The sequence below is a fragment of the Eurytemora carolleeae genome, unplaced genomic scaffold (assembly GCF_000591075.1).
Source record: "Eurytemora carolleeae unplaced genomic scaffold, Eaff_2.0 scaffold104, whole genome shotgun sequence".
Taxonomy (NCBI): domain Eukaryota; kingdom Metazoa; phylum Arthropoda; class Copepoda; order Calanoida; family Temoridae; genus Eurytemora; species Eurytemora carolleeae.
Window position 1 is genome coordinate 203,901 of NW_019396033.1, and position 27,095 is coordinate 230,995.

A 27,095-nucleotide genomic window follows, 5' to 3' on the forward strand; every position below is an offset into this window, starting at 1 on the left:
TACCTCGAATTGATTACAAATAAAGATGAAGATGTAATTACCTCGAATTGATTACAAATAAAGATAAAGATGTAATTACCTCGAATTGATTACAAATAAAGATAAAGTTGTAATTACCTCGAATTGATTACAAAAGTCTGTGAAGAACTCCATCCAGAACTCCCCGTCATTCATGTAGTGTAAACCCATCTCATGCTTCTTCTCCTCCTCAACCTTAGACCATAGCTCATCCCCATCCGACCAGGCACCTGGGCAATAACATTTTTAATAAAAGGGACGTTACTGGCGTAATTTCAAGCGAACTTTCACGCCCGATTTGCAATGGTGGCCCTTTAAGTCTTCAACTGAGTAAAATTTAGATCGTTACAGTTTTTCTATCCCACAAAGAATTAAATTCTGTCAATTTACTTCTTTTCGCCTGCATGCAGTAATCTTCTAGTCACTTAAGTCGAGAGATTAAAATATTAAATTATCAACTTATCAACTTATAACTTCATAACTCTTGCCTTTACAAGGTTTCAAGGATATTATTTTGAGTTTCCTACGGAGTTTTTTTTGCATCTCTTATAATCATTCGTTTTTAACGTTTACGTTTATCCAGCTACTCCGATTTTATCTTCAAAATCAGTTTTATTAAAAGACGAAACTATAGAATTAGCTTTTTTCTTCAGATGGGTTTTAATACTTCCGAAAAAAATCTGAGTTTTTTTTTCAAGATAAATCAATATGGTGGGCGGGGGCACGTCCAAGCTTTCACTGTAAATACGTTTTTCGCTTTCTATTTTTTTAACAAACATGTTTTTTTCTCTCTCTTATCTATTTTTACAATTCCGGGAAAGAAGAATATAGAGAGAATATTTTTAATCAACTCATCAACTAAAGTATAAATATAACACAAATTTTAAAATCTTGCTCTCTTACACATGTTACTCTGCCCTGAACATGTCTATTCAGCCTTGAACATGTCTATTCTGCCTAGAAAATGTCTATTCTGTCTTGAACTTGTCTATTCTCCCTTAAACATGTCTATTCTACCTTAAACATGTTTATTCTGCCTTGAACATGTCTATTCTGTCTTGAACTTGTCTATTCTCCCTTAAACATGTCTATTCTACCTTAAGCATGTTTATTCTGCCTTGAACATGTCTATTCTGCCTTGAACATGTCTATTCTGCCTTGAACATGTCTCTTCTGCCTTGAACATGTCTATTCTGCCTTGAACATGTCTTTTCTGCCTTGAACATGTCTTTTCTGCCTTGAACATGTCTTTTCTGCCTTGAACATGTCTTTTCTGCCTTGAACATGTCTATTCTGCCTTAAACATGTCTATTCTGCTTGTCCCTGTCTATTCTGCCTTAAACATGTCTTTTCTGCCTTGTCCCTGTCTATTCTACCTTGAACGTTTATTTCACTTTAAACATGTCTATACTGCCTCGAGCATGTCTATTTCTTCTGTAATATGACTAATTCTTCCTTAACCTGTCTATTCCTTCCTTAACCTGTCTATTCCTTCTTTAACCTGTATCTTCCTTCTATAACCTGTCTATTCCCTCTTCAACCTGTCTCTTCCTTCTTTAACTGTCTATTCCTTCTTATACCTATCTATTCCTTCTTCAACCTGTCTATTCCTTCTTTTACCTGTCTATTCCTTCTTCAACCTGTCCATTCCTTCTTTAACCTGTCTATTCCCTTTTCAACCTGTCTATTTCTTCTTCAACATGTCTATTCCTTCTTCAACTGTCTATTCCTTCTTTTACCTGTCTATTCCTTCTTCAACCTGTTCATTCCTTCTTTAACCTGTCTATTCCTTCTTCAACCTGTCTATTCCTTTTTTTTACCTGTCTATTCCTTTTTTTACCTGTTTATTCCTTCTTTAACCTGTCCATTCCTTCTTTAACCTGTCCATTTCTTCTTCAACCTGTCTATTCCTTCTTCAACCTGTCTAAACCTGTCTACTCCCTGTCTATTCCTTCTTCAACCTCTCTTCCTTCTCTAACCTATCTATGAACCTGTCTCTTCCTTCTTTGATAAGACATTTTGAGAAGTGCTGAGATTGTTAATGTTATTAAAAACTTTCTATATTCAACACCTTCCAGTTTGTAAACCTTTGTATTTCTTAAACTTTTTTCTCTTCATTGAAATCCCTCTTTAATTAGGTGTTATGGTCGATTGCATGTTTTCCTCTCCTACAACTTTTCTAATAATATTTTTAATAAAATGTTTAGTCAAGCTGATTCCTAGAATTATATTATGCATTTACTCAATGTGTACTTTTTCTCCATACAATACCGTAAGAACTTTGCTCTTTAAAGTTGTTGTTAGTTTACTGGTCAAAACATAAATTTTTTAAATTTCCACATTGACATTTTTTAGTCGCAGCTTTTCAAAAAATAATTAAGTATAAACAGGTCATGAATCCTTCTCAATTGTTCTAAGCTGTCAGAGTAACACCGATTAAATAATTAAAAATACTTAAATTCAGGGTACGCTAGTTCCAAACAGTGCTTATGTCAGGTTTGGGCACAAATATTATAATCAAAGTTTTAGAAACTCTTAAAGATACAATTTCCAAAATATTATTAGGCACGACGAGAACAAATAACAGTGTCTACCTCTGTTCTACAATAAAAACTGTGAGTGATCTCTCATTTTCAATTAAAACCCAAACCATTTTCAAACAATTAAAATATTGAGCGCGTTGTGGAACATGAACCAATTTTTGAAACAATCCAAAATTTGAAAATATTTAACATTCAGAACAAAACGCATTTTCATAATTTACAGATAAGCATGAGTCACTAAAAGTATTTTATCTTCTAAATTATTCTAAAATTTGTTTGCATATTATACTTTTAACTACAGTACAGATGATTTCAAGTTTCCTTTATTTCAAAAATAAATTTTCGCATTTTTTTGTGTTCTAAAGAACAATTTAATATTAATATTAGAATTTTTCAATGCTTTAAGTCGTTATATTTTGAAATATTAGAACAGAAAGTATTAAATATACATTTCTATTGTTTCATAATTTAAATTCTATGCGAAAACTTGTTTTATTACCAAATTATGTAAATATGAAAAAGTTAGTGATTCTATCTGTTAAATGTCTCAAAATCGTAACATGTTCCAAAAGGTGTTTGGCGCCCAAACTTTACATTTGCTCTAAAAACGTGACATGTTCTCAAATTTAATCAATAATCATCACAAATTAAAATTTATTCATTTGCAGGGGTTTAGTGCTTCAATTTTTGCAGTAAAAATGTAGCCCAAACCATTCTAAATTAAAGTATACTGACGGTTTTTTTACTTCTCGACTTAAATTGACTAATATAAACAATTGAAAAACTTTGCACATTTGGACCAAACCAGTGTCAGGTCTGGTCCAAATCACGGTTTGGAACCTTTCTTGCCCCTGAAATTAAAAACAGCTGCAGTTTTACACACGTCAGTCTTGTATTACTTTTTTTTATTCATTCGCCGCTGATATTGATTACAAAGATGTGCTCGTGTAAAAACAGAAATGTAATCTAAAATGAAAAATATTTCAATTTAACTTTCCTTTGTTGAGATTCTACTAAATATCTGTTTATTTATATTAACATTTATATATACATTTATTACTATAAATAATCTGTATGTTTGCTAGGATCCAAAAAAAGTTTCCCGGAAAAAATGTTGACATTTATTATTTAAAAAAAAAATTAAACAGAAAAATCCGCAAAATTTTGTATTCATGGGAGTGAGATGTTTTGAGTTTTGAATGTTTAAGTAGTATACACACTTCTAAACGTCAAAAGTTAGAACAAAAAATGTTAAAAACCAATGAAAAAAGAAAAATCGAAAACTTAAATTGTTCTTTCCGAAGAAAAATGTTTTTCAGATAAATTAACATTTAAACGCAAAATTTTGTTCACCTTTCCATTCATTTTTATCCCCCCAGGGATTCCGGATCCTAAGGAGACAGATCCGCCCTAGATCCTGGGCGTGTACTCTGTACAGTCCTGTAATTGTGTAGGCGTGTCCCTGGACTAAACCATTAGAATCAGCCTTGTGGGACATCTTCCAGTCACCTTTCCTAGAGCAGGTGATAAACGCCTGAATAATAACAAATCCTAATCAAAGGGACTGTTTGCCTTTTTCTAAATACAAAAGAACTATTTGTTGTGTTTCTGGAACACAAATCACATGTAAAGGCTGTAATCATAATTTCAAATGACCCTAGTCCAATTAACAACGATAACTTTTAAACCTTTAAAATAACGAAGTTATCACTCTTGTTATTGATTATTTGTTGTATATTACAGATAGAATCAGCCTTTAATTAAAGGACTGTACGCGAATTTTAAAAGACCCTCTATGGAAATATGACAATGTCCGATATTCAGCTGGCATTTTCTTATCAATAATGTAGAGGATATTGTCGTTTTTCTAGGCACTTAGATATTGATAACTCTGAAACTTAGTCATAAAATTTTTTAGACAGCCTCGACTGTAAAAAGTCACAACGCCTTGACCTTTGGTTCTACCTCACCAAGGGATTTACATTTTTTTGTAGGCCTAGACATATACATTTTAAAAATTCTCTTTTTGGCTTAAGCTTAAAAGAAGCAATTGGCAAAATACGGCTTGATTTTTGTAAAAGATTGTGCAAATCTTGGTTTGTAGTGTATTGGATTAAAAGTATGGTTTCCAATCGGAATTGCGTGCAACTGTTCTCGTATTGCGCGGAACGGTGCGGAATTGCACGGAATTGCACGGAATTACGAGGAAATTACAAGGACCGCAATTGCGCGCAAGTAAATAATAAAAGTGTTAAATTCTGATAATTTATTAATGTTTTCCTGCAGACCACGAAGCACAAATGTTTCTACCTGGGAGGAAAAGGATTTTCTGAGATATTTGTAGAGAGTTTTATGCTTCCTAGAATATGTTAGTGTATTAGTATTTCTAATTCAAGAGAAGTAATTTCGAGAGATTCTTTAAAAATATCATTCTTGAGTTAATTTGATTACGTTTTTTTTCAAGCCTGCACGTCATTTATTCTTTTTATTATATAAATTAATGTACGTAATATAGCTCTCTATATAAAAACCTATATTTTATATTTCAATGAATTCCTTGGATTTTAAAATCGGTTCAAATATTTTGAGAAATACGAAAACCACATATTCCACAGGTAGAGAACTGAACGTTCGTTTAACATTCGTTAATTTACTAAATGTAGAATTAGGCAAATGTCTTTAAGAAATGCTTTCATGAAATCGTCCGTTTGTAGAGTAAATATTAGTCACCTGAGGGTTATGTTTTTACCTGCTATCTTTAAGCTGCTTGTAGAGTACATTAGTCCCTGCAGGGCCATGTTCTTACCTGCTATCTTTAAGATGTTTGTAGAGTACATTAGTCCCTGGAGGGCCATGTTTTTATCTGCTATCTTTAAGCTGTGTGTAGAGTACGTTAGTCCCTGGAGGGCCATGTTCTTACCTCCTATCTTTAAGCTGTGTGTAGAGTATATATTATTCCCTGCAGGGCCATGTTCTTACCTGCTATCTTTAAGCTCGTATCTTTCTGCTAATCCTCCAGTTAGATCAACCATAGCTTCTATAGGCATTCCGCCCTCTATTGCCTTTACATTTAAACAAAATGCAACATTTTTTGTTTGTGTAGAAAAATGTTTGCTTAAACTTCAAAAAGAAATTAAAACTTGTTGATTAACTAATGCATACATTTTATCAAGTTGATATTTTCTTATATTTTGCATGATGAAAAAGCCCACAATTTTTAACATGAAACATCTCAAAATCTTTAAAAGTTAAAAACACAATTGAAGTTAAAAAAAATAAAGCAATAAAGCAAAATATTTACCTCATAACTTCCGTGAATTTTAGCATAAGCTTTCTCTACAAGTGCAACCCAGAATTCCGCAGGATCAAGACAACGTGCATAGCAGTAGGAACCATTCTTTTGCGGTATTCTACATATATACAAATATACATATATACAAATATACAAATATACAAATATACAAATATACAAATATACAAATATACAAATATACAAATATACAAATATACAAATATACAAATATACAGCGAGAATCAGAAAACATTAGAATTGATTTTGTCGTTTTTTCTCTTATTTTGGAGTGATTGTAAACGTTTAATTTCTAGTAACACTCGATAAATAGATTGACATTTCCAATTGTAAATATCCTATATATATATCCTACCGATAAAAACGTTGTTTGATCAACAGTGAATGAATTATCAATGTTTTTCTTTATGATATTTAGTTCTTTATTAATAGTGGGTTTCGCTTTATAAGTGAATTGATTGAAAAACGACGAAATTAGTTATTAATCAATCAATTTATCGAAAATGATAAAAGGACTTTGAAATTTGCTTTTGTTAACATTTACGAATTGAAAATCCTGAGCGACATTTTATTACTAAAAGGAGAATTTTTCAAATTATGTGGTTGCAAGTGCAACATAAAGTACTTTTAAAAATATTTTACATTAGTTCATTGATATATATATAGATTTGAAATTTGATAAAATGTGTCCTTTACGCAGAGTTTTTAAAACTTGGATTATTTTTTTCACATTAGTTGATTGACAAATGTATATAGATTATAGTGAGAATTTAGAATTTGATAAACTGTGCAGGCTTTTACGCAGAATTTTTAAAACTTGGATTCATTCAACAAATATGAATGTTACAATTAGACATTTTTTTTTATCTCAAAATTTGTTCTCTATACAATACGCTAGATATAACGAGAAAAAGGATTTAAATAAAAATATGGATTTTCCATTCTTTAAAATTTTACTGAAAGGCTTAACATCTTTTAATTTACATTTTAATGCCAAATATTTGTTCAAATTTAAGGTTAAAGAACCTGTAAAATCATTCGTTGGGATGTTTAGAAAGATGAAAATTTCCCTGTATGATAATTGAAGGACTGCAGTATGGAAACTGATTATTGATAGGATTATAATTTCTCATAAGAAAACGGCGAAAGTAACAACAATTTTTTAGGTTTTGATATTACATTTATGTTTAAGATTAAAAAAAAATTTATCTTTGTTTAGAAAATAAATATTTAAGCATTCTAACTTGTAATTGAGGAAAATTAAAAGAAAAGTTATTTAATCTTATCTAAGCAATGTCGCAAATTTAACTTTTTTACAAATTATATTTTATTTAATTAATGGACATTTTCATGATATCAAAATTTTGAAAAATATGGATATCTTTAAAATTTGAACAATCCATTTAAAATGACCTACCTATCGTCTATGATTACAGTTACCCAGCGACCATATCTCCAGATATTTATTCTTATCATCCCAGTATACTCAGGACCATACAGGGTCTAGATACAGAACTAAAGAGTCTAGATACAGAGATTCAGGGTCTAGATACAGTGAGACAGGGTCTAGATACAGAGATACAAGGTCTAGATTTAGAGTCTAGACACAGAGATACAGGGTCTAGATCCAGAGTCTAGATACAGAGACAGGGTTCAGATACAGAGATACATGATCTAGATACATTGGGACAGAGTCTAGATACAAAGATACAAGGTCTAGATCTAGAGTCTAGATACAGAGATACAGGATCTGAATACATAGCCTAGATACAGATATACAGGGTCTAGATACAGAGATACAGGGCCCAGATACAGAGATACATGATCAAGATACATTGGGACAGGGTCTAGATACAGAGAATTTTTTCAAAATCTTTACCCACTAAATGTTAGAAATAAGACAGATTTTATAATCTAGAGTATGTTTATTGGTTACACTCTCTCCGCATTAATCCTCCTTAGAGGAATGAAAAGGAGAATTCCATTTGAAATCTGAAACTTTGAAACTCTGGACTAACTAAAACCGAACTCAAGAAGAAGGAAAATAAAATTAAACTTTAGTTAAAAGGAATTACAGTAAATATTAATCCGTGGGTACTGGTTGCCCCTTTTTACTATGTTGTTTATCAGTGTACTGCACTGTTTACAATCTGATTAACCCAGCTCCACGCACTCAGTTAAGATCTGTTACCCAAACAATTATCAGGTATAAATCATATTCAAGTGTCCAGAGAATTGTAATGCTGTATTGTTACAAATGAATTGTTCAGATCAGAGGGGTTAGGTTTTATATTTTCTTATTATAGATGTAAATTATTCATCTAATATATTCTTTATAGAATTGGTAAATTGGCGAAACTGTTGCACAGCCTTGGGAAATTCTCGGGTTCTGTGCAAAAGCCTCTGTACAATAGAGGACTCACACATGTCCTGTACTTGTACATGCTAACCTCCTCCATCACCAACAACAGCGAGATAAACAAATACAAGTAATATTATCTTGTTGTATGAACTGTGTTAAAATAAATGTTCAATAGTGTAACATGTCATTTAATTATCATCACATAGCCAAACCAAATGCACTGATTAGTTTGGCAGATCTTACTCGTCCTTTTGTATAATAACCTCTTGGTAGTTTATACTATAATGTTACGTTATGTATCGTCATAACTTTTAACCCATAAAGACTACTCTTGGAGGGAGATGGAATCTTGAACTCAAATATCAATGATGAAAATTTTCTTGTTTTTACTTGGAGAAAGTCCTAAATAGACTTCAGCAACGGAGACGAGCAAGAAATTAAATGACATTTGTCACAATTTGAAAAAAACGACATAATAATATTAAAGCCACTTTTGTGAATCATTGATATCGCCATTTAACATTCAAGGTTGTCTTTCTATTTCTATTTATTTCGTATTATAAGTAAATGACACTGAACAAGTAGACTAATGTATGTGTAATAGTCATATTGTTACAGCATAATGATGATATTATCACACAACACAAAAGCAGGAAATATAAAAAAAGAAATATCGATTCTCTGTAATTTTAAGTAGCCCTCCGTTTCTAGGAACAGGTAGGCGTATCATGTCAATCTTACGACGGTACCCTTTAAATATTTCTTTGATCATAGGATGAGTAAACTGACTTGCGGAGTTATGCTACAGTAGTAATAACGGAGCACTTTTTAGATAGAAATACAATGAAGCTAATTTTTACTCAGATAGAAGATTGAAGGTTACCATTGCATGGAGCGAACAAGTCAATTTTTTATCTTTTCTTTCTAAATTAAGAAACATGGAAAACGTCCACAGTTTCTTTAAAACATAAAATTCCTAACATAGTTTTTTGAAGTAACACTTTATTCGAAATATTCCATCGAATCAAATTGCAGGATTTAATTTGTATTCAGAGGATATACAGGGAGAATAGGAAAGGTATGGAATATGAAGACGACAATTATATCAAAAAAATTATTTTCAATAATTCAATAAATATGTTATTGTGCAGTGTACAGAGACCCATTTCAGTTAACAAGTGATTATTAAGCTATTTGTAACACTTTTTGATTTGGAACAACAAAATACACTTTAAGATTGCTTCATGACCGTCATCCTTTTCAACAGTTTTATGGTTCATACTATATTTGAAAATTGAAGGAGATAATTGAGACAAGTTTCATAAAGGTATTCAGCGTCGTAGCTTAAAAAGTAAAAAAAAAACCATCTAAATCAACAAATTTGAAGTACAAAGTTCTGAGATAACAAGAAGCAGAAATGATTGCAGTTTTTTCTTTTTCAATATTCTTCATACAAATACCAACAATTATTTTTATTTTTCCACTCCTAGTATATTACCTGATGTGGGTCTACCACCCTATAAAGTAAATCTTCACGTTTAGCAAGAGCAGCACAAGTTGATAACAGCCAACAGTCCCCTAGTACCCCCTAAACAATAATACAAGTTTATAACAGCCAACAGTCCCCTAGTACCCCCTAAACAATAATACAGGTTAATAACAGCCAACAGGCCCCTAGTACCCCCTAAACAATAATACAGGTTAATAACAGCCAACAGGCCACTAGTACCCCCTAAACAATAATACAGGTTAATAACAGCCAACAGGCTTCTTGTACCCCCTAAACAATAATACAGGTTTATAACAGCCAACAGGCTTCTCGTACCCCCTAAACAATAATACAGGTTTATAACAGCCAACAGGCTTCTTGTACCCCCTAAACAATACAGGTTTATAACAGCCAACAGGCTTCTTGTACCCCCTAAACAATAATACAGGTAATAACAGCCAACAGGCCCCTAGTACCCCCTAAACAATAATACAGGTTTATAACAGCTAACAGGCTTCTTGTACCCCCTAAACAATACAGGTTGATAACAGTTATCAGTCCCTTAATATTTCCAAAAAATTGGGGCTAAATTTTTGACGGTCTGAAATTTTTCAGTTCTCTCCGTAGTCGTGAAATATTTACAAATTTCAAAGTCGAAATATATTGTTGTTTATAATATTTATATTATCTTAGATAACAAATTGAAAGAATGAAAACTTAAGTGATTTCAATTTGAGTTTTATTTTACTTTCTCAAATTACTTCTACCTAATAATCAGGTTTCCTCGAGAGTAAAATAGAGAAAAGCTTTAAAACCTCAAAGTAAACTTTTCTAGATATATAAACATTACATTTCAGTTCTAACCTTTTATAAATATATAAACATTCCCTTTCAGTCCTAACCTTTTATTAATATTGATTAGTTATGAAAAAATTCTGCTTAAACAATAGGAACAATTAGATTATATTGTACAATGTACAAGCACTAAGGGTTTAATAACTGCACTGCTGTACAGTTTATTCAACTTTACAGTGTATTTTACTGTACAGTTTATTCAACCTAACTTTGTATTTTACTGTACAGTTTATTCAACTTTACAGTGTATTTTACTATACAGTGTATTTTATTGTACAGTTTTTGTTCTTATGCAATTTATGCAGTTTATGCTATTCATATTGTGTAGTATAGACTAATGTAAAGTTTTTGCAATTATACAGTTCATGCTATCATACAATGTATGGTATTTTACAGTTCATCCTGCAGTACAGCTTGTTATTGTACAGTTTATACTGCTGTACAGTAAATTCTTCTGCAAAGTTTATGCTACTGTACAGCTTATGCAACTATACAGTTTATGTTACAGCACAGTTTACGCTATTGTACAGTATAAACTACTGTAAAGTATATGCTACTGTACAGTTTATGCTGCTTTACGGTTCATACAACTGCACAGTTTATGCTAGTGTACAGTACATAATACTATACAGTTTATGTTATTGTACAGTTTTTGCTACTGTTATGTTTATGCTGGTGTACAATTTATGCTATTTTACAGTTTTTGCTACTGTTCTGTTTATGCTGGTGTACAATTTATGCTATTGTACAGTTTTGCTGCTGTACGGTGAATGCTACTGTACAGTTTATGCAATTGTACAGTTGTATGAACTGTACAGTTCATGTTACTGTACAATGTATTCTGCTGTACAGTTCATGTTACTTCTGTTCAGTTTATGTTACTTTACAGTTTTTGTTACTGCACAGTTGAAACTGCTAAGCGTAGTTAATGTTTCCGTATGATTGATTCTGTACACTAGAATTTATAGTACTGTACAGTTCATGATTTCTCTGAATTTGCGCGTTATATTTTCCTTCTTTCATTTTATATTCCATTAAAGTTTTTATTTGAGTGTTTACTTCTCTTCTCAACTATTTTCATCATCCCTTTTATCTCTCTCTCTAGCTCTCTATCTACCCCTCTCTCTCTAGCAATCATCAAATTATAACTGGATTGGGACTTAAAGGACTTTTCGACGTAATAAGAGGCCCTCAGTTTAATAGTTACACGCTAGATTTACAATGGTACCACGTAAACATAGTTCTTAAACAAAAATCATGAAGGTAAAAACAGACGATATCTTACTCATTGTTACTCAGTAAAAAATGGAAAGGTATCTTTGTGAATCGTTATATAACACATTACAAAAGGGGTACTTACAGTCCTTTACAGGGACTTATACTAAGAAAGGATTGTCCGAACTATTCATGTTTTTAGCCAAAATACTTTTTTTACATTTTTTCCTAATGCATGTTTACCTGGACCACATCTCTTCAAGAGGTTCCATCCACAAATATATAATATATACCTCGGACCACATCTCTTCTAGAGGTTCCATCCACAAATATATAATATATACCTGGACCACATCTCTTCTAGAGGTTCCATCCACAAATATATAATATATACCTGGACCACATCTCTTCTAGAGGTTCCATCCACAAATATACAATATATATATACACCTGGACCACATCAGTTCTAGAGGTTCCATTCACAAATCTATATACCTGGACCACATCTCTTCTAGAGGTTCCATCCACAAATATATGAGGTTCTGGAACTAAATCTTTTGGTCTCACCTAAAGCATTTTTTACTTTTTAGTTTGGCATTTTTGATTTATCATATTTGGACGTCAAACATGGGATTTAGAAAAGGGGGGGGGGTCAATATGACCCCCCTCAAGTACCCCATCAGGGATAGGGTTTAAAATACAAATAATCCACACCGTAATCTTTTAATTTAGAACAGTGCGCCTATATTACCATTTTTAAGGTTCTGCTTCTTTTTCTGCTAACAACAAATGAGTCTTTCATCATCTTTAAGGAAAAATGAAATGAACATTTCCACTAAATCCCTGAAATCAGAAACTTACCCCCCCCCCTTTTAATAACCCTTGTTGCTAGTAAGAACACCACGTCAAGGTAATTCTAACTATTTTACAGTCATTTGGCGGGGTTATTCGGGAAATAATAATGACAATTAAACTTTAACTACTTTATTCAATGAAAATATGAATTGAACAACAAGCAATATAATTTTATTTGGAAGTTTTCAACAGTTTATACAATTACGTGTCAGATTTTTTCTATCCTAAAGTCGATTTTTTCATTTGCGGTTTCTACATTAAAGCTAATTGCAGATTTATGCTCCAGAAACAATGAAGTAATCTAACACTATTTTATAGAAAACGACAGTATCTCGCTAATTGTTAGTCAGGTAGAGATTGAAAGGGTACCGTTGTTAATCGGAAATGCAAATACGTAATACGAAAAAATGTGTATACTTTTTTTAGAAAGAAATTTAGTTTCTCAATACTGATTTTAATTGTGGATTTAATATAATTAAATTTTATAACTTGTTTATGCTTTAATTTACAAGTTTATTGGTTTCAGATAATTGTAGGGATCAGACTAGGGTGTGCCAATTCATAAAAATATTGAACTAGGGTGTGCCAATTAAAAAAAATATTGAACTAGGGTGTGCCAATTTGTAATCTAGCAGATTTCATAGGAATTCGAATCTGTGATTTTAATGAACAAATATTGTATTCGTTTACTTTTTGAGTTTTAAACATGCTAAAACTGTACTCTTACTATAAACTTACTCTGTTTGTACTTAATGCATAAAATGCAAGAACAAGGAATGTTAAGAATGGTAACATGGAATAGATTTTGTGTATGTTTTTCCGTGACGTTTCAAAACTACACAGAAACTGGTTTTGCGTAAATAAACAACAGTTAGTTTGTTAAAAATCTTTGTTATTGTTTGGATAAAACTAGGTCCTACTTCCTATAAGTCCAAATACGTCACAGGAAAATAAATACACAAACCTTAAAAGTTTAATATTAAAAAAGTACATGAATAAAACTAGTAAATTCCTAGGTTAAACTTAGAATTTATTGCCTTTGGGTTTGCTGACCTTGATTAATAATAGAGAATGTTCTACCAAACACTTGACATTAAGAAATATATCTATAAACAGGAAATCTGATACTCTGATCTACCCGCAAAGAACATGAGACTTTTAGGAGAATAAAAACGTGATTTTAAGTAATTTTACATTTATACAGACATGTTCAATTCATGATGGTACCCTTTAAAGCTTTGATTTGTCAAAAATGCATGAGATATTCATAATCTTCTGTTTGAAAGCAGATGATTTTTAATTGCGGTTTTTCTGTAAAGAGACTTACGCACGTATGTTTCAGAAATAATGAAGAAAATTGTCAAAACTAAATTGAAATTACAACGACAATCCTTTTATTTTCAATTTGAGATGAGATAACCTCTTTGAATCTGGTTCTCTGACTTGAAACAAATCTGTTTTGTCATAGAAAACTAGTTTTTATTTACAGAGAGCCAAAAATGACATACACAACTTCGTGTAGTCGTCAAACTATGATTTTGTAAACCATTAATCAAAAGTATTCTTTTTAAAAGTGGTGTGCTTTTCTAAATGTCAATTCCTTCGCTTAATATAATATTTTAGATGCTGTGAACCCATTATCATTTTTTTAATAAAACATAAATATTTTACAGTGATAACCAAAATACTCTGAAATAGGAAGACGCCTTTAAAACTCAATTTAGGACTTATGCTAGTTCAATGAACATTAGATATAGCAATTGTAGAGTGTAAAAATTCGACCCATTTCACTTAAATTGTGCTTTGCTAAGTTCCTAGTAACAATATTTGCTTTGTAACAACATTGAAACGCTTAAGTATTGCTATAATGTCGTCTGTCTATTCCATTGTGTTCTGGTTATCACTGTATAATACTACAACTACCTATAATAATAAAACTTACCCATGTGTACAGGCAAAGTTCGTCTTCATTACGAGAACTTCAATTTTAACATTTTTTTTCCAATTAATAAAATTTTTGAATGCATGGGCTAAATTAAAATTTAGATTTCAATTATAAAAGATGACATTTGTTTAGTTTCTTTTCATTATGTACCTGAGCTGAAAACTTTAGAATGATGGATATCAAGATTAATGCTTAAACTAATGGTTTTACAAATCCCAAGATTTCGATATCCAAGACAGAAGTTAGAAATTCAACCAATCAGCGTGTCATGTTAAGATGTACTCTTTAACTTTTGAAAAACCGGTTCTGATTTCTGGTGTTGATGGTTTCATATCAATTAAAAACTAAACATGTAACGTAAGTTTTGAATTAAAGTTTATTAAGACTATAACGTTCAAAATGACAATAGTCCTCAAATATGTTTTTTTAATAATTTCATATTAACATGATTGTAATTGTAATTGTTATCATACGTAACTTTTATGCAGTAGAAATATCCAAAAAGAGGATTATAAGAAAAAATCAAAAGTGTGTACATCGTGATTAAGAATATCTCATTCTAAAGTTTTCAGCTCTGCTCTGATTATTAAAATTTGAAATTTGAAATGTTGACCCACCATTTAAAAAGGGAATTGCCCGATTCACAACAGTTTAGTACCCTTCAAATGATAAAGATATTTTTTAAATTAATAGTGTTTTATAGTGGTTTCTGTGATTTGCAGATTTCTACATCAAGAGTGACAATGAAGGAAATTATCAGAATTCCACAATTTACCAGATAGAAAAACGACGTTATATTTTTCATTGTTACTCATGGATAAAGGTGTAATGGGTACCGTTGTGAATTGGGCATGCAAATATTTCAAGGGACTTTAAGTTTAATTTCAAGAAGCGCTGGGCGTCGTTCCTGGGGAATTATCAAGAACGATCCCATCGTTCTTAAAAAATAACGAACACATAGAACGTGTCCTACAGATATTGGAGTATTAAAAAACAAGCGTGGAACGAACGGAAATTGTTGCATTTAAGTATACATCCTATAAAAAAAAATACTTAAAAATCTCACTTTTGCACTTGACTAAAAAGGTATCATAATAAGCGTTAATTAATACTGCCTTCAGTGTAAATATAGATTTGATATAATCATTCATTTAATCAATCCTATTAAATTAAAGATATTTTTAAAGAATCGTTTCCATCATATTTTTGACCCATTGAAGCTTACACCACAGATATTAAGAGGGAGTATCTGATGAGAAAATTATATAAATAATTTATTAACACTTGGGATGGTACCGTATCGACTAAGAAGACCGAGAACGTAACGGAAAAAGAACGAACGAGGACGGAACGATCTAGCTGAAGGCCCTCGTTCTAGAACGGAACGGAACGATATCAAAAAAGTGGCCAGCCCTAAATTTTCAAGTAATACCTCCATGCAAAGATGGCAATACCCTATTAACAACGGTACCCTTGAAACTGTAGTAGAGAAACCACAATTTAATATAATCAGTTTTTAAAATTATAAACATTGATACTTAATTCATAAATGATCAGACAAAGGTTTTTCAGGTCCCGTTGTAAAGACCAGTTAATTTTTATGATTTGAAATGAAGGGTTCTTGAAAATACGTCTACAGTCCCTTTCATGAAAAGAAAAAAAATTTGATGAAAATGCTATTTCCCTGAAGTATAAAGAGGAGGGTTCTGCTGGAAAATTAGGGTCTTCAAACGGATGATCAGGACCGAATCCCTAAAAGTATTTTATTTTTATTTCTTTAGTTAGTGAATTTACATGTTTTCAAATACCTTTCTTATTCAAGAACTATTGAGAAGATCAACATTTTTTTATTTTCATTTAAAAGTACAACATCCTCTACAAACCTCAGCTACTTCTGGAGCTAATAGGCTAAACCTTAGCTACTCCTGGAGCTAATAAGCTAAACCTTAGCTACTCCTGGAGTTAATAACCCAACCCTCAGCTACTCCTGGAGCTAATAAGCTAAACCTCAGCTACTCCTGCAAGCTAATAAGCTAAACCTCAACTACTCCTGGAGCTAATAAGCTAAACCTTAGCTACTCCTGGAGCTAATAAGCTAAACCATAGCTATGCCTGAGTTTTATTTTATTTTACGTAAATTTCAGTGTTTGCGAAAATAAATAAATAGCTATAAATATGCGGGAACAGTTCCATATAATCATTTAATTAAAAAACTAAATATTTGCAACATTCCATTATCAGAAAGTGAAGAATATGACATTTGATGAATTCATTATTAAGGGTTTCACTGTAGTATGTTTATAAGGTACACAAGAATTTTATGATGACTGTAATGATGATAATAACTGTAAAATTGATTTTCATATTTCCTGCTGCATGATAGTTTTCTTTTCTTTTTCTTGGAAATGCATAATAATGGAAATAATGGATAATACGTTTATTTACATAAATAAATGTCATCAAAAGATATTGTAGAATAATAACATACAAAAATTATCAAATTTTGTCTTCGTTCTATATGTAAAAACCTTGTCCAAAAGTTTTAAGCCTTTGTTCCATTTTTGAATTGAACTGTGCAAAGAGTGATTATAAAGTTTGTTTGTATTCTCGTTGAGTTGGTAAAATCAATGATTTTTGGGTGAAAAATATCAGGAGCAGGGAAATATTTACCAGCCAATCTCTTAATTAATTTCATTCCCGAATATTTAAAATTCACATCACTCATTTTTCACCTGTATTTCTTCTGTACCAAGGACTCCGAGCATACCATGTCCAGGTCCCTCCTCCTCTAGATCATTCTCCCCTTCCTCTCCAGTTTTCAACCTTTCCTCAGCCTCATCCTTCACTTCCACCCTAGATATTAATATTCTAGATCCTTCCTCTCCAGTCTTCAACCTTTCCTCAGCCTCATCCCTCACCTCCCCCCTAGATATTAATATTCTAGATCCTTCCTCCAGTCTTCAACCTTTCATCAGCCTCATCCCACACCTCCCCCAAGATATTAATATTCTAGCTACTTTCCAAAATATATTTTCAAAATCCAATTTTCACAAATAATTTCCAATCTTATTTTCCAAATGAAACTAAATGTTTACCTGTTCTATCAGGCATTTATTTGTCTACATGTCTTTAACATGTTTACCTGTTCCATCAGCCATTTATTTGTCTACCTTGTCTACCGTAGCATGTTTACTTGTGCTGCCAGCCATTTATTTGTCTACCTTGTCTACCGTAACATGTTTACCTGTGCTGCCAGCCATTTATTTGTCTACCTTGTCTACTGTAACATGTTTACCTGTTCTATCAGCCATATCTTTGTCTACCTAGTCTATCGTAACATGTTTACCTGTTCTATCAGCAATATCTTTGTCTACCTAGTCTACCGTAACATGTGTACCTAGTCTACCAGCCATATATTTGTCTACCTAGTCTACCGTAAACTATTTACCTGTTCCATCAGCCATATATTTGTCTACATAGTCTACCGTAACATGTTTACCTGGTCTTCCAGCCATATCGGCCTGTTCTACGGTAACATGTTTACCTGAACTACATGTCAATCTAGTCTACCGTAACATATTTACCTGTTCTGCCAGCCATATTCTTGTCTACCTAGTCTATCGTAGCATGTTTACCTGGTCTACCAGTCATATCTTTGTCTATCTATTCTACAGTAACAAATTTACCTGGTCTACCAGCCACATTATTGTCTTTCTAGTCTACCGTAAGATGTTTACCTGGTCTGCCAGCCATATTTTTGCCTACCTAGTCTACCGTAGCATGTTTACCTGGTCTACCAGTCATTTATTTGTCTACCTAGTCTACCGCAATATTTTAATCTGGTCTATTAGCCATATCATTGTCAACCTAGTCTACCGTAACATATTTACCTTGTCTACCAGTCATATCCTTGTCTTCCTAGTGTACAGTAGCATGTTTACCTGGAAGGTCAACCAGACATATTTTTGTCTTCCAAGTCTACAATGTTTACCTGGCAGGTCTACCAACCATATTCTTGTCTACCAAGTCTACCATGTTTATCTGGCAGGTCTACCAACCATATTCTTGTCTACCAAGTCTACGATGTATACATGGCAGGTCTACCAACCATATTCTTGTCTACCAAGTATACAATGTTTACCTGGCAGATCTACCAAACATATTTTTGTCTACCAAGTATAAAATGTTTACCTAGCAGGTCTACCAACCATATTGTTGTCTACCAAGTCTACCATGTTTACCTGGCAGGTCTACTGCAGCCATAGTCTTGTCTACTAAGTCTACAATCTTTACCTCGTAGGTTTAGCAACCATTGTCTTGTCTACTAAGTATACAATGTTTACCTGACAGGTCTACCAACCATATCCTTGTCTACCAAGTATACCATGTGAACCTGGCAGGTCTACTGCAGCCATATTCTTGTCTACCAAGTCTACAATGTTTACCTGGCAGGTCTACTAGCCATCTTCTTGTTTACCAAGTCTACCATGTTTACCTGGCAGGTCTACCAGCCCCATCCTCGTCAACCTGACTGGAAGTTGGACTCAGACGGATCTGAACTTGGCACTGAAACCAAATTATAATATCAATAAAACAGTCTAGACATCCATAGTTGATATTATCTAAACATATAACTAAAAACTACGGTACATTTAAACTACTGGATTGACTTGAATTGTCCTTTTTTTCTAGCTTGAAAAGTGTTTAGTTCTGACAATTTACCCCTTTGTTTCGGATGTAAGAAATCCGCAAGTCTTACAAAGAACTCACAAGTTGACTTAAGCCGTTTTTCAAAGAGTAATAATAGATATCTCATTCATGTTTATACAGGTTCAAATAGCTAAATAATGATACCGTTTTAACGTACATGCCCCTCTTTAAATAAAGCTGTACATAAAATTACGCCTACAATCCCTTTAAATAGAACTGTACATGAAATTACGTCTACAATCCTTTTAAATAGAACTGTTCATGAAATTACGTCTTCAATCTCTTTAAATAGAACTGTACATGAAATTACGTCTACAATCCCTTTAAATAGAACTGTACATGAAATTACGTCTACAATCCCTTTAAATTAACTTTAAAATATCTCCTTGATAAATTTTGTTGTCACCAATATTAGAAAATAGATCAGATTCTAGAAATAAATGTTCTAAAAGATTTATTTAAAACGTGAAAAGTTTTGTAACATTTTCTTTTCCATTTCAAATATTTGAACAGCTTCTTCTATAAATATAGCGTGTTACCTACAAAGGATAAGATGGTAAAGCCCAAACAATATGACGATTCCAAGGCTAAATTAAGTGTTCTGATTTAAATATAGCCTTTAAACTGCTTATTCAATGCTTTTGCAAAGAAAAAATAAGTTTACAGTTGCAGGGAATCAAAGAATTATAATGTAAAGATAGTTATTTCAGAAGTGTATGCATTTTTTGTACTGCAGTGTACTGTCTCTTGGCTGTAAAGTAAACACAAGACGGATGTCACAGCCTGACATGGGATCCATTTTCACATCAAAATTCAATGAAATATTCTGATCGTAGGAAACTATTATGTGAATCATGAAAATTTTCAAAATTAAATGCTTTTATCCTCCTCGTATACTAGATAAACACTGATGTATCTATTCTTGTACGCAGAGAATCCGCAACAGCAATTAATTGCCATGCTTTATTCCCTTGCATGGAATCAAGACTATATGGAAACAGATAATTTAAATTTTGTACAATTAATCGTCTGAGTAGACTCATTGTTTGTCGGTAACTCTGTATATATATGGATTGTCTATCTGCATGTTTATTGATTGTGACAATTCATCAGTATAAACAAAAAAATCTTCAAAAATATTTAATTTTAGAAAGCACGCGAAAAAGGAAATAAGTGTTTGAAAAAATAACTCTTATTATATAATCCCTATTTCTTTGCAACCCAATGTCTTAACTATGAATTCTGTTAGATTCAAAATTCTAAGTTTGAAATATCAAAGGTTTACACCATCAAGTTCTAGGGTTTAGAAATAGAGTTTGTGGCAAAAACTTACTTCCTTTGGATTTTAAGCTAAAATTAACAAATACAGAGAGGCAGAGAGCGCACTGGAAATCTAGTATGTATGCAACTTTAATGATATTTAAATTTTTTACTCATATATATAAAAATGTCAGCTATAGCTTGCCAAACGGCTGGACCTATCTTGTAGACATGTTTTGAGGGAACCCATGGGCGGTAACATAGGTTAAATCAAATTTGAATTATTTTTCCTAAAAAAGTTTTTTCTTCAAAATTCGATATTTATTTTAATTTCACGGGCAATGCCGGGCACTTCAGCTAACCTTAGGATCTGGTAAGAAGTTAGAATCCTTTACACTGTTATTATTCTCAGGTTCAGGAGTAGATGTACTGCTAGATCTAGACAAAATACAAGGATAGTTCAGGAGTAGAGGTACTGCTACATCTAGACAAAATATAAGGATAGTTCAAGAGTAGATGCACTGCTACACTTAGACAAAATACAAGGATAGTTCAGGAGTAGATGTACTGCTACACCTAGACAAAATACAAGGATTGTTCAGGAGTAGATGTACTGCTACACTTAGACAAAATGCTAGGATAGTTCAAGAGTAGATATACTGCTACACTTAGACAAAATGCAAGGATAGTTCAAGAGTAGATGTACTGCTAGATCTAGACAAAATACAAGGATAGTTCAGGAGTAGATGTATTGTTACACCTAGACAAAATACAAGGATAGTTCAGGAGTAGATGTACTGCTTGATCTAGACAAAATACAAGGATAGTTCAAGAGTAGATGTACTGCTAGATCTAAACAAAATACAAGGATAGTTCAAGAGTTGATGTACTGCTAGATCTAGACAAAATACAAGGATAGTTCAGGAGTAGATGTACTGCTCGATCTAGACAAAATACAAGGATAGTTCAGGAGTAGATGTACTGCTCGATCTAGACAAAATACAACGATAGTTCAGGAGTAGTTGTACTGCTACACCTAGACAAAATACAAGGATAGTTCAGGAGTAGANGATCAAGACTAGGACTAGATCAAGACTAGGACTAGATCAAGACTAGGACTAGATCAAGACTAGGACTAGATCAAGACTAGGACTAGATCAAGACTAGGACTAGATCAAGACTAGGACTAGATCAAGACTAGGACTAGATCAAGACTAGGACTAGATCAAGACTAGGACTAGATCAAGACTAGGACTAGATCAAGACTAGGACTAGATCAAGACTAGGACTAGATCAAGACTAGGACTAGATCAAGACTAGGACTAGATCAAGACTAGGACTAGATCAAGACTAGGACTAGATCAAGGCTAGGGCTAGATCAATATTAGGACGAGATCAAGACTAGGACTAGATCAAGATTAGGACTAGATTAAGGCTAGAACAAGACTAGTAAGGAGTTAAAATATACGACAAGATCAATACTAGGACACCAACGGAATACAAGGACAAGATCTAGGCAAGAAAAGCAACGATCTATGCTAGAAAAGTAATGATTTAGGCAAGAAAAGCAATGATCTAGGCTAGAAAAGTAATGATTAAGGCAAGAAAAGCAATGATCTAAACAATAAAAGCAATAATACAGGCTAGAAAAGTAATAATTAAGGCTAGAAAAGCAATGCTTTACGATTGAAAAACAATAATCTAGACAACAACAAAAAATGTCCTAGGCTCTAAGAGCTCTATACGCAATGACCTAGGCTATAAAAGCAATGATCTAGGCTAGAAAAACAAAAATCTAGACAAAAAAGAAATGATCTAGGATAAAAATAAAAAGCAACGATCCAGACTAGAAAAGCAATGATTTAGACTGTAAATTCAATGATCTAGGCAGGAATAACAATGAAAATGACAAGATAAAATAAAAAACCTGTCTGTGCTTGGAGTACACCCCATTCTTCTCTTTCAGTAATTACTACAATCTTATCATATCAATCTGTAACAATCATGTACCATACAGTAAATTGAAAGTTTATTAAGTACATTCAGTGCATACTCACTTGGTGTATGTATCACATTAAGTACTATACATACAGTACATAACATTTCCCTCATGCTACAGGGTGTCCCACGTCATATTCGATCGTCAATCGGTCTGAATTACGATTTTCGGGACTAATCAGAAAATTTCAGAAGAATGAATCATTTCGAAAAATTAAATAAAATATGATATGGGACGTTCTGTACATGTTTTTTACAGTGAAATACCATCCATTTATCAAGGGGAGGAAGGGCAACCACAACAATTTCTAGTCCGAGCGACATTCTCCTCATTTTCTCGTCCGAGCCACCTCGAAATCCTCGTCCTTCCAATACATTTTTTTAAGTGTCTAATCCTCCAAGATAAAACTATTTTCTGAGAATCGCGGGCCACAAAAGGGCATAAATGAAATATTGCATATTTTTAAATCGAAAAAAATAGTTTCAATCGAATTTAAGTTTTCGAGTTTTATTTCCTTACTTTTTTACTTTTTTACGCACTTTTCAGATATTCCTGGTGTAGAAAAATAATTCCGAGTTTATAAAACTTTAATCTTTTTTGTTAATTATAGTGAAAACCATAGAATTTTAACGGGTGGTTACATGGGTAAATGACAGGCAGAAGTATGCCAAATATTTTGCTATCTATTTTATATCGCCAAGGTTAGCCATTACAGATACAGCAGAAAATTAAATATTACCTTTTAAATAAAGTTAGACATAACTCTCATGGCTTTAAATAAAGTTAGACATAACTCTCATGGCTTTAAATAAAGTTAGACATAATTCTCATGGCTTTAAAGATTTAACATGATTAAATCATTCCGATACTTTAGTCCATCCATGTTTTATGCCCTGACGAAGTCAGATTTTTAAAAAATAGTTCAATCTTCAAGAATTAATAATAAACGAAAGCCGAGGATTTCGAGGTGGCTCGGACGAGAAATGAGGAGAACGTGGCTCGAACGAGAAATTGTTGTGGTTAGCCTTCCTCCCCTCAATTGTCATTGAATATAAATGCTTTATCCAGTGTTGTATAATAGGATTTTTGTATAATAGAGGAAGAGTAATGGTAAATGTATGTCTATGGAAGTTAAGGTATAAGGCATGTATATGTATACTAGAGGAAGGGTATTTGTATACTAGAGGAATGGTATATGTATACTAGAGGAAGGGTATATGTATACTAGAGGAAGGGTATATGCATACTAGAGGAAGGGTATATGTATACTAGAGGAAGGGTATACGTACACTAGAGGAAGGGTATATGTATACTAGAGGAAGCGTATATGTATACTAGAGGAAGAGTATTTGTATACTAGAGGAAGCGTATATGTATACTAGAGGAAGGGTATATGTATACTAGAGGAAGGGTATATGTATACTAGAGGAAGGGTATATGCATACTAGAGGAAGGGTATATGTATACTAGAGGAAGGGTATACGTATACTACAGGAAGGGTATATGTATACTAGAGGAAGAGTATATGTATACTAGAGGAAGCGTATATGTATACTAGAGGAATGGTATATGTATACTACTAGTATATGGATCACTATAGATACGGAGGTCCCGGTTGAGCTCTCTACCATCCTATCCTCGACTCTAATATAAGTACAATAAATACCAATCTTTGCTAATTAATTTCTTTGCTGTCGAGCTCTAGAGTCTAGACCATCAATTACAAAATTATTTTTGAATCAAAAATCTCGGTAAAAGAACATTTAAAAAAGTTGTTGTGCTTTTATAGTTCCTTTCATCATAAATTTGACATTTAAAATTGTTATACTTCTTTAGTTTGTTTTCTCATATTTTTAAATTTTAATGTATCTACCGTTTAAAAAGAAAGGTATTTGTTTTATACTTCTACAATAAAATTTAGAAAGAGAAAAGAAAAAATTAAAAAGAGGTATGTGTCTCATAAATTCTCAGATATATGAACAAATATTATATATTATGTAAATTTTTTTTATAAAGCTTACATGTGATTGTGTTCTTATCTATGTTGGGGTGTATGTCACATCATCATGATTTAATTAATGTTTTTTTTTAATTTGCGATGTTATTGTTAGATATATACCCTCGAATAATTAATTTCCCCAGAACTAAAATTTTTTAAGTTTTAAGAGAGCATTGTCAAAAAGAATAGAATATATATTAGAGTGGAATTTACTATAAAAATGTGTAAAACGGCCATTTTGTTGTACTGTTTCCATACTGCAGGTGTACTTCACATATTTATTCTATATAACCTTTTGGGCCCTGGAATATCATTTTATAGAAAATCTAAAATTAATGTTAAAAGAAAACCAAATTATGAAATAGGCTGGTTTTATAATTAACTAATGATCATTTCACATAGACTCTATGCCTTTCACTTTACAAACGATGATTTTCCGTTATAACTATAAATCAAATGATTTATTCACCTAATTCATTATAAAGTTTATTTAACAGCTTTAAAAATTTCGAAATTGAAATGAATAGTCTAGGGAACATACTGTATTAATGTATTCTACTGCATATAATTTGTGAACATTAACATGATTTGTACACTTTGAACTCCCTTTCAGGCTGAAAGGGACTGAAAAAAATCATACCGAGAGATTCTTTAAATTCCTCTCTAATATATATTCTATTCTCTATGAGCATAGTTGAACGAAACTCCCGAGTTTTCTTTTTTGGGGTTTGTACATTTGAGTAAATTTTAATTTCAGAAAACAGAAAACAAAAAGAGAATATAAAAAGCAACATGAAATAATATGTCATGTTGCAATAATATTGATATTTACAAAACTGTCTGACCTTATTCATGAAACCGGGTTTCCAATACTGGGTTCCATCACGATACTCTGTCTTAGGTTTCCAATACTGGGTTCCATCACGATACTCTGTCTTAGGTTTCCAATACTGGGTTCCATCACGATACTCTGTCTTAGGTTTCCAATACTGGGTTCCATCACGATACTCTGTCTTAGGTTTCCAATACTGGGTTCCATCACGATACTCTGTCTTAGGTTTCCAATACTGGGTTCCATCACGATACTCTGTCTTAGGTTTCCAATACTGGGTTCCATCACGATACTCTGTCTTAGGTTTCCAATACTGGGTTCCATCACGATACTCTGTCTTAGGTTTCCAATACTAGGTTCCATCGCGATACTCTGTCTTAGGTTTCCATTACTGGGTTCCATCACGATACTCTGTCTTAGGTTTCCAATACTGGCTTCCATCACGATACTCTGTCCTAGGTTTCCAATACTGGGTTCCATCATGATACTCTGTCTTAGGTTTCCAATACTGGATTCCATCACGATACTCTGTCCTAGGTTTCGGACTCAGAATAGAAATGTCCTTTTTGGCAGTGTTTGGATTGGGAATAATCCGGAATTCATATTTTCTAGATCTTTAAAGAAATATCCTGGGAATAGGAATAAAGGGAAGGGAAATGGCGCTGGTCTGGCATGAGAAAGCCAGTCGCACTGCTTTGCAGACGAGTTCAGTATTCCTTACACACACTCTTTTGGTACAGACACACAACATGACTACAGTTAAGAAAATTGCAGAACAATGTCGTCAATTATAATTAAACTTGAATAACGACTAGTTTATTGTAAACTTTAACCAAATTATATTCTTTGCATGAAAATTTGGCTTATAGTGTTGACTTAAATGTATAAATAATATATTACATGTATATTAAACTTATTTTTAAGTAAACAATTAGTAATAAACAAATGTACCCTCCTAGACTGTACAAATACCTAGATTCGTATGTACTGTATATACCTACAGTACACACCTTCGGTACAGACACACACTCTTTTGGTACAGACACACACACATGACATTCAAAGGCTAAAGAATATTTTTAATAATTAAAGGGACTGTAAGCGTAATTTTATACAACCCTCTTATTAAAGATGTGCATGTCCGATTTACAACAACAGTGCCCTTTATGCGTTTATCTAATGTGCAAAATATCGTAGGTTTTCTAGATTCAAGATAATAAATTTTCAAAGTAAAGCTGATGTATATCTTATTGATCTGGATCAGACAAAGCTTTTAAGGGTACAGTTGGGAATCGGAAATGTTTTTCTATAAATGTAGAGTAACTTGAAATTAAGTCTACAGTCTCATAAACTATTTAAGTATGTATTAAGAAAGGTTCTATTTTTAAGCTTGGATACAATCCAACTAAAAATAAATTCTAAAAATAAATCTGCCATAAATCTTTAAAGATTATACTGCTGAAGTGCTCAGCGTTTCCCTTGGTATTTCAAATACACTTTGGAACGAATTAAGATTTGGAAATATCGAAGTTTGAAAAAAAAAATATTTTATTTAGACCAAAGTACTAAGAGGTTTCCTCAAATAATTTCAGCCAATAAGGTCCATCTTTTTGGCTAATATATAAATATAAAAATATATATATATATATACATATTTATAAATACTTGGGACATAAAATGTCGTCATCCAACTATGAGTTTGG

At 32.4% G+C, this 27,095-nt stretch overlaps 1 protein-coding gene and 1 long non-coding RNA gene across 2 annotated transcripts in view; one reads left to right on the forward strand and one right to left on the reverse strand.

Moving 5' to 3' along the window:
• The window catches only part of LOC111697494 (calpain clp-1), a 28,985-nt gene extending 6,430 nt beyond the window's left edge, over nt 1-22,555 (reverse strand). The window contains exons 1-14 of the mRNA XM_023467522.1: nt 22,490-22,555; nt 20,925-21,000; nt 19,088-19,158; nt 17,325-17,445; nt 16,277-16,344; nt 14,590-14,626; nt 12,288-12,359; nt 9,732-9,821; nt 7,289-7,374; nt 5,863-5,971; nt 5,541-5,623; nt 4,872-4,920; nt 3,915-4,095; nt 118-248 (exon numbers count right to left, since the gene is read on the reverse strand). Coding sequence (XP_023323290.1) covers nt 118-248; nt 3,915-4,095; nt 4,872-4,920; nt 5,541-5,623; nt 5,863-5,971; nt 7,289-7,374; nt 9,732-9,821; nt 12,288-12,359; nt 14,590-14,626; nt 16,277-16,344; nt 17,325-17,445; nt 19,088-19,158; nt 20,925-21,000; nt 22,490-22,515 — 1,200 coding nt within the window. The 5' untranslated portion in view covers nt 22,516-22,555. The remainder of the gene's footprint in view (nt 1-117; nt 249-3,914; nt 4,096-4,871; nt 4,921-5,540; nt 5,624-5,862; nt 5,972-7,288; nt 7,375-9,731; nt 9,822-12,287; nt 12,360-14,589; nt 14,627-16,276; nt 16,345-17,324; nt 17,446-19,087; nt 19,159-20,924; nt 21,001-22,489) is intronic.
• LOC111697510 (uncharacterized) lies at nt 7,962-8,413 on the forward strand. Its single transcript, XR_002764299.1, has 2 exons — nt 7,962-8,077; nt 8,211-8,413. It is a non-coding gene; the product is annotated as an uncharacterized LOC111697510 (long non-coding RNA).
• Nucleotides 22,556-27,095: the final 4,540 nt, after the last annotated feature.